The following is a 12,987-nucleotide window of genomic DNA, read 5'->3' as shown; positions in this document are numbered from 1 at the left end:
CTGGGTCCCTCACCTGCCCTTAGTCTGTGCATCTACATAGTGGGCAGGTGCGTGGAGCCCCCAGAACCTTGAGGTGCTGGAGACATTGCCTGCCCTTCTCCGGCCTCAAAGTAGGGTCTTCAGAAGTTTTAGTCATCCAGTACCTGAGCAAGAGATGAGGCCAAGCGGAGAGGAAGACAGGGTTGTGTATCTAGAATATATAAAGAGCTCTCATAGCTCAACAACAAAAACAAACCATCCACTTAAAAATGGGCAGAGGGTTTGAATAGACATTTCTCCCAAGATACACAAACGGCCAACACGCCATGAAGATGCTTAAAATTATTAGTCATCAGGGAAACGCAATTGAAAACCACAGCAAGATGCCACTTTACACCCACTAGGATGGCTAGGATGAAAAGGGCAGAACAAACACAGTGTTGGTGAGGAGGTGGGAAATTGGAACTCAGACACACTGGCTGAGATGCAAAACACGGAGCTGGAGGCAACCAAATGCCCTTCAGCAGACAAACGTGTCCCTCCACACATGGGAGCATCCCTCAGCTGTGAAGAAGGGTGAAGCCCTGACACTTGCTACCACGTGGACAGACCCTGAGAACACGATGCTTGGTGAGAGAAGCAGACACAAAAAGACAAACAGAGTTTGATTCCACTGATGGGAAACGTCCAGAACAGGCCGATCCACAGACACAGAGAGTGGGTTCCTGGTTGTCAGGGACTGGGGGTTTTGGGGGTTGGGGGAATAATAGCTGAAGGAAACAGGGTTTCTTTGGGGGACATGGAATGTTCTAGAATTAAATGGTTGCACAACTCTAAACGTTCCAAAAACCAGTGGATGGTATAATTTACGATGGCTGATCTTATGTCATGTGAATTTCACATCAATTTAAAATTTTTACCTATTTTTGACACCTCAGCTTTTATTATTTGTTTATTTATGGCTGTGCTGGGTCTTTGCTGCCATGCGGGCTTTCTCTAGTTGCAGTGAGCAGGGACTACTCTCTAGTTACATTGAGGGGGCTTCTCACTGCAGTTGCTTCTCTTGTGGAGCACAGGCTCTAGGGCATGTGGGCTTCACCAGTTTCCACACTTGGGCTCAGTAGTTGTGGCACATGGGCTTAGTTGCTCTGCAACATGCGAGATCTTCCTGGACCAGGGATTGAACCCACGTCCCCTCCATTGGCAGGCGAATTCTTAACAACTGGACCAATCAGGGAAGTCCTCTGACACCTCAATTTTTTGTTTAAAAGAGGATTTATTTCCAAGGTGACACCAAGAGGTTGGGCTGGTGGTGGACCCCACGTCTCAGGTCACCAGTTGGTGTCTGGGGCTGTGGGGGGTTCTTCCAGGGCAGTACTGGGGAAGGTGGAGGGAGCAGGTGTCAGGGTCCCCTGCTAGGCCTCAGGGTGCTCCGCCTAGCTGAAATGGTGGGGTCCTGGGGTTTAGACTGATCCCTGCTGTGTTTATGGTCCCACAGCTGAGCTGTGTCCCCAGCACGGCCCCCAGGACCGGACCCTACCCCAGTCCAGTGTCCCCGCCCAAGACTGCTTCCCATCTCCACCCTCCTAGGGTCCCACCTATGCATTCCCCCTCCCCCCTGCCCCTAGTCCCCAGCATGCCACCCACCCTGTCCGTTCCTGTGGACCCAGCTGCTGTCTTGCCCAGAGCACAGCCGGTTGAGCTGGGTGATCCTGGGGTCCAGAGGTCCATCCCTTCCTACTGCGTGACCTCAGGGGCCCCTTTCTGGGCCTCAGTTTCCCTGTCTGTGCAGAGAACATTAACGGCCCCGCCCCCCGCCCCCCCACCACCATAGAGCTGTGTTGAGCATGAAGTGTATTAATGTGTTTAGGAGTCTCTGAGCAGCACCTGGTGTGTTCCACCCTCTTGCCTGCTCTAAACTCTGCCATGGCTCCCTAGTGCCCAGAATCAAGTCGTCACCCCCCCCAACCCCCACCCCTTCATCCCTGGCTGCTGCTGGGCCATGTACCATCAGAGCTGGACCTCACTCCCTCTCCACCACTGGGGATCCACAGGAGGAAGAACCCTCCCTTTGACTCCTGATCCTGCCCCAGACCCTCTCCTGGTTCCCCAAGCTGTCAGGAAGGTCTCCGGGGACATCCCTTCGTTTCTGCCCACGCCCCCAGGAGGCATCAAGCATGATTGCCCCATATCCCTTCCTCCTGCCTCCAGAGGACAGTTTGTGGTCACCTTTCAACACTAGCGATTCCCAACGGCTGTCCAGCCCAGGCTCTGCCCCTGCCTGGCGGGGAAACGGAGTCCAGGTGCGCATCAGGCCTGGGGAGGCAGGACAGACATGCCAAATGTGTCCCCTACACCAAGCTGTCTTGTTATGCCCATTTCCAGGTGAGGAAACTGAGGCCCGGGTGGGATCAACTCTCTGGACCTTAACCACACGGAGGATCATCTTTGAAGACACGTGGAGTTGATTCTCTTAACACAAGAAGGGCCACAGCCAGGAAGGGTCTGGAGTGTGGACGGCTGCACACACTGGGCTCTCCGGCTGCACAGCCCTCCCCACTCCCCCAACCCCGACCCAACTGGACGTTTAACCGCGGGACTGATTTTGACGGTCTGTCCCTGTTCTCAGCGGCTCCCCCGTGACTGTTCCGGGCTAGGTGTACAGGAGACAGTGAACAAAATGAGCCGAACAAAATCCTGCCGTCTGGGTCCTGGAGACCGTAGACAGTGATTTAAGTGCCCGGGGGACTGTTTCCCCACTTGTCAAACGACAGTTAGCTGGCCCCCACCCCTCATGACTGTGGAAACACCTGCAAACAGCAAGCGGTGCCTAAGGAGCCTCACGTGAATTCAACACTAGGGCCCTCCCGCCGCGCGCGCATCGCGGAGCATCCCGGGCCGTGTGCCTCGGATGCTGTGAGCCAGGCGAGGGGCCGCGGTCGGACCAGTGGAGGGTAGACCCCGGGCGGCTGGGGGAAGATGCAGGGCAGGTGGGCGAGGCGCGAGCCCGGGAGCGAGACGGCGCCCCCACTACCACCCCCAGCTTCTTTTGTCTCCCGATGGCCCGGGCGCCCAGGGAACTCGCCATGGAAACGCGTACCGGGGAGCAGGCGGGGTGGGGTGGGGTGGGTGGGAGCAGAGACGCGGGAGGCCCGGAGACCCCGCCCGCGCCCAGCCTCCTTGGGGCTCCCCGGGATCATCTGAGCCGCCCGGGAGGGGAGGAGCCCGCAGACCCCGTTTCGTGCTCCCCCACCGCGGGGGACGTAGATCCCACAGACCCAGAGACCAAGGGCGCAGAGCCGGGGGGCGGGGACGGCGACGGACGCGCGCGGCGCCCTCGACGCGCCGAGACAAAGAACCCCCGCCCCTCGCGCAGCCTCCAGGCCGCCCGGCGCGGGGTCTCAGGCCGGGCGGGGCCGCTCGCTCCCTGCGCGCCCTCCGTCCCCGCGGGGGCGGGGCCGGCTTTGTGCCCGCCGCGCCGCAGCCCCCGCCGCCGCCAGCTCCGCCCTCCGAGCGCGGGCGCGCCAGGTGAGGGGCCTGCGGGCGGAGCGCGGACCCCACCCCTCCACCGGCTCCGGCCCTCGGGGTCCCGGAGGCCCCAGCCCTGACCCGCGGGTGGGACCCCGGCCCGGAGGCTCTCGGCCAGGCCGACCCCGCCCTCTCTGCCGAGCCCTCTCGCGGCCCCTCCAACCGGGGAGGCAGCTGGAGGGTTGGGCAGGACCGCAGTGCGCCAGGGGCGGCCGCGGCCCCTGCCTCGCGGCCTCAGTTTCCCTGGGCGTTTCCTGCGCATCCCGGCCAGCCCCTCCTCCGCGGGCGCCGGGCACCGGGTCCCCCAGGGCTCAGTCTGCGCCTCCCCTCCTCCAGCGCGGCTTTGTCCCCTCCAACTACGGCTTGTGGCGCCCCCGGCACCATGATCTCAACCAAGGAGAAGAATAAAAGCCCGAAGGACAGCATGACGCTTCTGCCCTGCTTCTACTTCGTGGAGGTGACTGGGGGGGAGGTCGCTCTGGTGGGGGCGGGGCAGAGGCCTCCGTTCAGCCGGCCCTCGGGAACCCCACGCCGAGGGACCGGGCGAGCACAGCCAGGGGCCTGTGTGTGTGTGGTGGTGGGGGGGCGGTCAGAACAGTTGGGCTCTGCAGGACGAGTAGGAGTTGCAAGAGAATGTTCTGGGCTTTGCGGGAGCTGGAACAGATGCTCGAGGCGGGACCTTCAGTCTGGTGTTCAGGTCAGCAGCTCACACGAAGTGGCTGGAGCGAGGTGCTGGGCGCGGTGGGCGGGCGGGGAGGGGGGCGCGGTATGGATGCGATGTCTTCCTGCAATGTGAAGGCCGAAGGCCTAAGTGTCTGAATTGAAATTCCTCCTCTTGCTAATCGTGGAGGCTCGTGCACTTCCCTGAGCTCTGATAGAACAAGCTCCGCAGGTAGTGAGGGCCTCAGGAGTGCTGCAAATTAAGATAGTAAGTGCAGCCACCTGGCACACACTGAGAGCTAATGAAGTGCTGGTGAGACGAATCCACCTGATCAGTACCTGGGTTACCCACAATGCCCCCTGCTCGCCACGCCAGGAAACCCAGCTGGAGTGAGGGGCCCAGGCTGGGCGTGGGTGAAGTCCCCCAGACCTGAGCAGACAGTACCCAACCCTACCCTGAGCAGGGTCACTCAGACTGCTGGTTACCTCCCCCACAGGCAGAAAACCTGGTTAGTTTTTCAAGTTTGCATTTTGAATCCTTATTACAATAGGTTATTCCTCCTCAGTGTTCTACAGGCCTCACGGAGGCAGCCCCTCACCCTCAGCTCCCCCCAACTTCCCACTACTCTCACCTGTTTCCCTTTCCAAAAAGCCTTTCACCTGGGGCTTCCCCGGTGGCGCTAGTGGTAAAGAACCCGCCTGCCAATGCAGGAGAGTAAGAGATATGAGTTCAATCCCTGGATCAGGAAGATCCCCAGGAGGAGGGCAGGGCAACCCACTCCAGTATCCTTGCCTGGAGTATCCCCATGGACAGTGAGTCTAATGGGCAACAGTCTGTGGGATGGCAGAGTCCAACATGACTGAAATGACTACAGCCAGCCTCCCATTCAAGTTCACCATATGTAGCCCTTCCCCCACCACCTATAAGCAGGTTCTGCCCTCGGCCTTTTTTTTTTCTTTTGGCTGCAGGCAGGGTCTTAGTTGTGGAATGCAGGATCTTTAGTTGCAGCATGTGGTATCTAGTTCTCTGACCAGCAATCAAACCTGGGCCCCTGGGAGTGTGGAATCTTAGCCACTGGACCACCAGGGAAGTCTCTGCCCTTGGCATTTCTAGCAGAGATCTTTGTTTACCATTGCCCCGTCATTTTTCACTGCCCCTTAGTACTCCAGTGCCAGCCCTAGGGGGTTGGGGGGTTGGGGGGTTTCCTAGCCTTGATGTCTCACAGACATTCCTAGGAGGAGACTGTAAACTCTTTGGCCTGTGTCACCCCGCACAGAATGCAGAGCTTGTCTGCATTGTGCATCTCTAGGGAGCAGGGTGTGGAAAGACCCCAAATTCCACCCACGGAGGCCCCTGACCTTGCCTGTTTCCCCATAGTCATGTCTGCACCTGTGTTGGTGATGTTTGAATTTTGACCAACCCTAGAGGTGCAAAGCCATATCCCAGCCCCAGTCTGCATTTCCTGTACTGCCAGCATTATGTTTGTATGTGTGTGCTAAGTCCCTTCAGTAGCGTCGGACTCTTTGCGACCCTGTGGGCTGTAGCCCTCCAGGTTCCTCCGTCCATGGGCTTCTCCAGGCAGGAATACTGGAGTGTGTTGCTAGTTGCTATTTCCTCCTCCAGAGGATCTTCCAGACCCAAGGATTGAACCTGCATCACTTACATCTCCTGGATTGGGAGGCAAGTTCTTTACCACTAGTGCTGCCTGGAAAGTCCAAGAATGCTGAAGTGGATAGTCACTGCCTTCTCCAGGAAATCTTCCCAACCCAGGGATCGAACCCAGGTCTCCTGAATTGCAGGCAGATTCTTTACCGTCTAAGCCACCAGGGAAGCCCAGTATTACATTTATTCATTCTTAAATACACATGACCCCAAAGCAAGCACGCTAGCCCGCCATCGTGAGTGTGTGAATGATTTTCCTTTGGGGCAGATATGCTCTGAGGGGTTCCTGGTTTTCAGCTGAGGGTCTCTGGAAGCAGTGAGAAGTGGGTGGTGGGATTTAGGAGGCACTTACAGACCCTCAGGGAGTGTCAGATTCTGAAGTGGGGCCCCTGCCGCCAACGCACCCTGCCACCAGGTGCTTCCAGCTGGGTCTGGCAGAGAGATGTGGGCAGAGGGCTGGAGGAGAAGCAGGGGGAGCTGGCCAGGCGTTACAGCCACTTTGCCGGGGGCTTGGAAAGGCGTGAGGGAGGTCTTCAGCATGACCCTCTTGTGGAAAGATTTGCTGATTTTATGGTTGTACCCTAAACCCTCTCTGGCCGGACACCATCTGCCCACTAAGGCAGATGCTAAGTGATTTCAATGTGTTTGCTCGTCCAGTCCTACACAGACATCCTGGGGGATGGCCACTGTATTGTTCCTGTTTTCAGCTCGGAAGACTGAGGCACAGGGAAGGGGGGGAGCTATGATGCAAGCCCAGGCAGGTGGCCATGAACTGCTTCACTCAGCTGCCTTGGGCCTCCTGCCTTCATGCAGCAGGTGCTCCATAAATGCTCCTTGGACACCAGCCCAGCTCCTTCAAACCCAGCTCACCCAACTTTGGCATTTCCCCTCTGGAAGCCTCCAGCCAGGATTGCATGGAGGGCAGAGGCCCCGCTCAAGGCATTGTAGAGACAGAGTGGAGGTGGGAGCTTCCCAAGGCAGCTGAGCCCTACACTCTGGTCCCAGAGGTGCTGGCCTCAGTGGATGCGTCAGTTTGAGACCCATGGACCAGAAGGGGAGGCAGAGGACACTGGGAGGGTTTGCTTCCGTTGGAATCTGCTCAGTCAGTGCTTTGCAGTATGAGTGGGTGAGTGAGTGGGTGAGTGAGTGGCGGTGTAGAGCCTGCCCCACTGCCCTCCTCGGGCACACTGTCGGCGACTCGGTCAGGTGCAGCTCAGCTTTCCTGAACCTCAACCTCCCACCTGTTCCTCATAACTGTTCTGAGCAAGAAAGAACGTCACGTGTGCCCTGTGCCCATCACTTGGGGGCACATGATCAGGTTGTGCACAAAGACAGTTGTATGAATGAGCAACTCAAAGAACTCATTTATAAATAAAAATTCATTTATTCAGGCCCAACACCCATGTTCCTGGGGCTTAGTGTGAAGCTGGCATGTAGGGGTATGGGGTGCAGAGGAGAAAAAGCAGCAGAAGAGATGAACAGGCTGGAGCCAGGAAGGCTGTCTCCAAGGAGGGCCAGGACCCCAGAGGTGGGTCTAAGTGCATCCATCCATCTATCCGTCCCTGAGAGAAGAGGCCAAGAGGCAGGAACCTGTCTGCCCTTCCCAGATTGTTCAAGGCAGCAAAGGTAGCTGAGGAGAGAAATGGAATGGTGGATTGATGGATGGAGATGAAAGATGGATAGATGGTTGATAGGTGGGTGGATGAGTCAGGGCATGGATAGATGGGTGGTACATGGGAGCATGGGTGGTCAGATGGATGGATAATGAGTAAATGGATGGAAAGATGTTGTAAGTTTATGGGTGGATGTTTTTGAATAAATGAATGATAGATGGATGGGTTGATGGAGGGATGGGTCAATGGGTGAGTGGATGGGTGGGTAGGTTGATGGGTGGAAGGAAGGTTGGAGGATGATGGATGGCAGGATGAGTATGTGGCTGGCTGGGTGGTCTGATGGATGGGAAATGAATAAATGGATAGAAAGATTGGAAGTTGATGGATAGAGGGATGGGTGTTTGGACAAATTGATGATTGGATGTGTGGGTTGATGGATAGATGGTAAGTGGATGGATAGTTGATTAATGGATGGATGTGAGGATGGGTGGATGGAAGGGTGAGTGGGTAGAAGGATGAATGGAAGCATGGGCGGCGAGTAGGTGGGTGGATGGATGGATGAGTGGATGGAAGGAAGGAGTGAATCATGGGTGAATGGATAGGTAGGTGGATAGATGGAGGTGGATGGCTGATGGAAGTTTATGGAGGGATGTTTGGGAGAATGGGTAGATGGATGGACAGATGGGTGGATGGGTGAGTGGTTTGATGGTTAGAAAATGGATAATAGATGGAGGTTGATGGATGGAGGGATGGATGTCTGGATGAATGGATGATTGAATGGATGGGTAATAGATAGATGGTGGATTTAGGAATGGATGATGGATTGATGGATTTATTTTGGGAGGGAGGATGGCAAGTGGGTAGATGAATGGATGGGAGAGTAAGTGAATGGATGTATGGGTAGACAGGTGGAAGGAAGCAGGTGTGGATGGATGAATGGATGGTGGATGGATGGGTGAATACATGAAGGAAGGAAGAAGGGGTGGATGAATGGTAGATTGGATGGATGATGGAAGGACAGCAGAAGGGATGTATATGTGGATGGATGGATAGAAGGGAGGTTGGGTGGATGGATGGGCAGATGGGTAGTTAGATTGATGGAAAATGAATAATTGGATGGATGGATGTTGGAATTTGGTGGACGGAGGATAGGTGTTTGGATGAAAGGATAATTGGGTGAATGGATGAATGGGATGGTGGATGGATGGGAGGATAGGTGGGTAGGTAGGATGAATGGAAGGAAGAAAGGAAGGAAAGATGAGTGGATGGATGGATGGAGGATGATAGATGGGAGGAAGGATGAGTTAGTAGGTGGGTGTCAGATGGATAATGAATAAATGGATGGACAGATGTTGGAACTTGACGGACAGAGGGGTGGGTGTTTGGATGAAAGGATAAATGGTTTAATTGGTGGTTGGATGGATGGGTAAGTGGATGGATATATGGATGGATGGGTTGATGGAGGAAGGAAGCAAGCATGAGTAAATGGATGAATGGATGGTGGATTGATGGATGGATGATGGAAGACAATGGCTAGATGGGTGGGTGGATGGATGGAAGGAATGAAAGATGAGGGGATAGATGGATAGAGGTGGGTGGGTGGATGATGGAAGGATGGATGACGAATTGATGGGATGATGGATGGTGATGATGGTGAATGGATAATGGAAAATGATGGATGGATGGTGGATGGGGCAGTGGGTGGATTGATGGATGGATGGATGGGTTGATAAATGGATGGATGGATGATGGAAGATGATGGATGGATGGATAGAAAGAAGGGAGGATCAGTGGATAGACAGATGGGTGGGGGTCAGATGGATGGAAAATGACTAAATGAATAGATGGATGTTTGAAGTTGATGGATGGAGGGATAGGTGTATGGATGGATGGATATATGGATGAATGGATTCATGGTGGGTTTATGTAAGGATGATGGATAGATGAGAAGATGGATGAGTAGGTTAATGAATGAGTGGTTGAGTGGAAGCATAAATGGATGATGGATAGATGAGAGGGTGCATAGATGGATAGGTGGCTGGATGGGTGGCTGGATGGTGGAAGATGATGCATGGATGGGTGGATAATGAGTGGAAGGAAGGAAGAATAGAGGGAAGGAAGTGTAAGTGGGTGGACAGTACCTATGGGTGGGTGGGTGGATGGATGGATGGAAAGGATGGGTGGGTGGTCGGATGGATGGATGGATAATAAATGAATGGATGTATGTTAGAAGTTGATGCATGTATGAATGGATATTTGTATGGATGAGGGGATGGGTGGACTGATGGATGGATGGTTAGTTGGATGGGTGGATGGGTAGATGGATGGACGGGTGAGTATGGATGAAGGATGGAATGAAGGAAGGAAGCATAAGTGGATGAATGAATGGAACATTGATGAATTGGTGATAGAAGAGGATTGGTGGATGGGTGCATGGATAGATGGAAGGATAATAGATGATGAATGGAGGGATGGTTGGTGGATTGATGGATGGATGATGGGTGGGTTGGTTGGTAGATGTGTGAATAGATGGGTAAAAGGAAGGAAGCAAGCAAGCAAGAGTAGATGGATGATGGAAGATGATGGGTGGAAGGAATGTTGATAGGGTGATTAGTGGATTGATGAGTGAATCGTGGGTGCAGGAATGGCTCCGTTAGATGCACAGATGGGTGGTGGGTGACTTGGTTGATGAATGAGCTGATCAGTGGGTGAACAGCACAGATGGGTAGACGAGTCAGTGATGGGACTGAATTTGTGGGTGGATGACTCAGTGAACGAGTGTGGTGTGACCCTGGCCAGCGTTCTTCCTGCAGCTGCCCATAGTGGCATCCTCCATCGTGTCCCTCTACTTCCTGGAGCTGACTGACCTCTTCAAGCCAGCTAAGGTGGGCTTCCAGTGCTACGACCGCACGCTGTCCATGCCCTACGTGGAGACAAGTGAAGAGCTCATACCACTACTCATGCTCCTCAGCTTGGCCTTTGCTGCGCCCGCAGCCTCGGTGAGTCCCAGGGCGGGGCTGGCTGGCTGTGGGCCCCCGGCCAGAGCCTTGCTGAGCACCTCCATGTCCACAGATCATGGTGGGCGAGGGCATGCTGTACTGTCTACAGTCCCGGCTGTGGGGCCGCAGCGGGGGCCCAGGTGGGCCCGAGGGCAGCATCCATGCCGGCGGCTGCAACTTCAACTCCTTCCTTCGGCGGACGGTGCGCTTTGTAGGTGAGTCCCCCGTGGCATGTGCGCACCGAGGGTGGTGGGTCTGGCCCCAGCTCCCATGTCCGGCCCTTACACTCCCACCCCACAGGTGTCCACGTGTTTGGCCTGTGTGCCACGGCCCTGGTCACCGACGTGATCCAGCTGGCCACGGGCTACCACGCACCCTTCTTCCTGACTGTCTGCAAACCCAACTACACTCTGCTGGGCACGTCGTGTGAGGCCAATCCCTACATCACACAGGACATATGCTCTGGCCACGACACCCATGCCATCCTGTCTGCCCGGTGAGCATGCCTGGCCCTGTCCCAACAAGCATGTGGGGAAGCTAAGGCAGGTCCCAGAGCCTCAGGGCTCACCTGGGTGTTTCTTGCAGGAAGACCTTCCCATCCCAGCATGCCACTCTGTCTGCCTTTGCTGCTGTCTACGTGTCGGTGAGTGCTGCCCTGCACCCCAGATGCCCCACAGGGACCAACTGCCCTGACCACCTGCCTGTCCCCCGGCAGATGTACTTCAACTCAGTCATCTCGGACACCACTAAGCTGCTGAAGCCCATCCTGGTGTTCTCCTTCGCCATTGCGGCGGGAGTCTGCGGCCTCACCCAGATCACGCAGTACCGCAGCCACCCAGTGGATGTCTACGCAGGCTTCCTCATTGGGGCCGGCATAGCAGCCTACCTGGTGAGGGGCGGAACAGGGAGGCCTGAGGGGGAAGGCCAGCCCCACCCACCCGGGGGGATGCTGCCATCTTCTCCCTTGGGAGCTGGAGGCAGAATCTCATGAGCGCCGACTTGCCAAATGTGCAGTGACGCCAGAATTTGTCCTGTGGGGAGAAAGGTGGACCTTTCTTTTTAGGGGTCTCTCTGACCCCCAAGGCACGTCTGTAGCCCGGTGGGGACCCTGGTCTCAAGCCACAGGCCTCACACCCAGTCCCCATCTCATCTCTAGGCCTGCCATGCGGTGGGCAACTTCCAGGCCCCGCCAGCAGAGAGACCAGCGGCCCCGGTGCCAACTAAGGACGCGCTACGGGCCCTGACCCAGCGGGGCCACGACTCGGTGTACCAGCAGAACAAGTCTGTGAGCACTGATGAGCTAGGTCCGCCCAGCCAGCTGGAGGGCATGCCCCGGCCTGTAGCCCGCGACAAGACCTCGCTGGGCAGCCTAAAGCGGGCCAGCGTGGATGTGGACCTGCTGGCCCCGCGCAGCCCCATGGGCAAGGAGAACATGGTGACCTTCAGCCACACACTGCCCCGTGTCAGCACGCCGTCGCTAGACGACCCCGCCCGCCGCCACATGACCATCCATGTTCCACTGGACGCGTCCCGCTCCAAGCAGCTCATTAGTGAATGGAAGCAGAAGTCGCTGGAGGGCAGAGGCCTGGGGCTACCAGACGAGGGCAGCCCTGCACACCTGCGGGCGCCCGCAGAGCCCATGGCTGAGGAGGAAGAGGAGGAGGAAGAGGAAGAAGAGGAAGAAGAGGAGGAGGGGGAGGAGGGTCCAGCACCTCCCTCACTGTACCCCACAGTCCAGGCTCGGCCAGGGCTCGGGCCGCGTGTCATCCTGCCGCCTCGGGCCGGACCGCAACCTCTGGTTCATATCCCGGAGGAAGGGGCCCAGGCAGCAGCTGGCCTGTCCCCCAACAGCAGCGCGGCTGTGCGGGCCAAGTGGCTCATGATGGCTGAGAAGAGTGGAGCCATGGTGGCCACAGCCTCGGCTCAGCCCCGCATGGCCAACCCGCCTCGGCTGCTGCAGGTCATTGCCATGTCCAAGGCTCCAGGTGCACCCGGCCCCAAAGCAGCCGAGACAGCCTCCTCATCCAGTGCCAGCTCCGACTCCTCCCAGTACAGGTCACCGTCTGACCGCGACTCTGCCAGCATCGTCACCATTGATGCACACGCACCCCACCACCCCGTGGTCCACCTGTCCGCGGGTAATGGGCCCTGGGAGTGGAAGGCAGCAGGAGTCGGGGCCAAGGGGGTGGAGGGAGAGGGTGGCTATGAGCTGGGGGACCTGGCCCTCAGCTTCCGTGGTGGGGCCAAGCCCCCGGGCATCTCCCCAGGCTCATCAGTCAGTGATGTGGACCAGGAGGAGCCACGGTTTGGGGCCGTGGCCACTGTCAACCTGGCCACGGGTGAGGGGCTGCCCCCACTGGGCACAGTCGATGGTGCACTGGGACCAGGCAGCCGGGAGTCGACGCTGCGGCGCAAAGTAGGCCTGGCCCTTGGCGATCGGGAGGCGGCCGAGGCCGAGGCCGAGAGCTACTACCGTAAGATGCAGACTGCGCGCAGGTTCAAGGACTGAGGGTGGGGGGTGGGGGGGTGGGAGTGGGACGGGGGG

The 12,987-nt window shown here is 56.9% G+C and overlaps 1 protein-coding gene across 1 annotated transcript; it reads left to right on the top strand.

The window, feature by feature from the left end:
• The first annotated feature begins 3,450 nt into the window (after nucleotides 1–3,450).
• Nucleotides 3,451–12,951, top strand: PLPPR3 (phospholipid phosphatase related 3). The gene is made up of 8 exons (XM_081502383.1): nucleotides 3,451–3,507; nucleotides 3,844–3,964; nucleotides 10,257–10,442; nucleotides 10,516–10,657; nucleotides 10,743–10,938; nucleotides 11,028–11,085; nucleotides 11,158–11,331; nucleotides 11,599–12,951. The coding sequence occupies exons 2-8, from the start codon at nucleotides 3,890–3,892 to the stop codon at nucleotides 12,949–12,951; spliced, it is 2,184 nt and encodes a 727-aa protein (XP_081358509.1). The 5' UTR covers nucleotides 3,451–3,507; nucleotides 3,844–3,889.
• Nucleotides 12,952–12,987: the final 36 nt, after the last annotated feature.

This window comes from Giraffa tippelskirchi, chromosome 6 (genome assembly GCF_054371585.1).
Source record: "Giraffa tippelskirchi isolate mGirTip1 chromosome 6, T2T-mGirTip1v1.2.pri, whole genome shotgun sequence".
Taxonomy (NCBI): Eukaryota; Metazoa; Chordata; class Mammalia; order Artiodactyla; family Giraffidae; genus Giraffa; species Giraffa tippelskirchi.
This window is presented reverse-complemented; position numbering and strand designations above follow the sequence as displayed.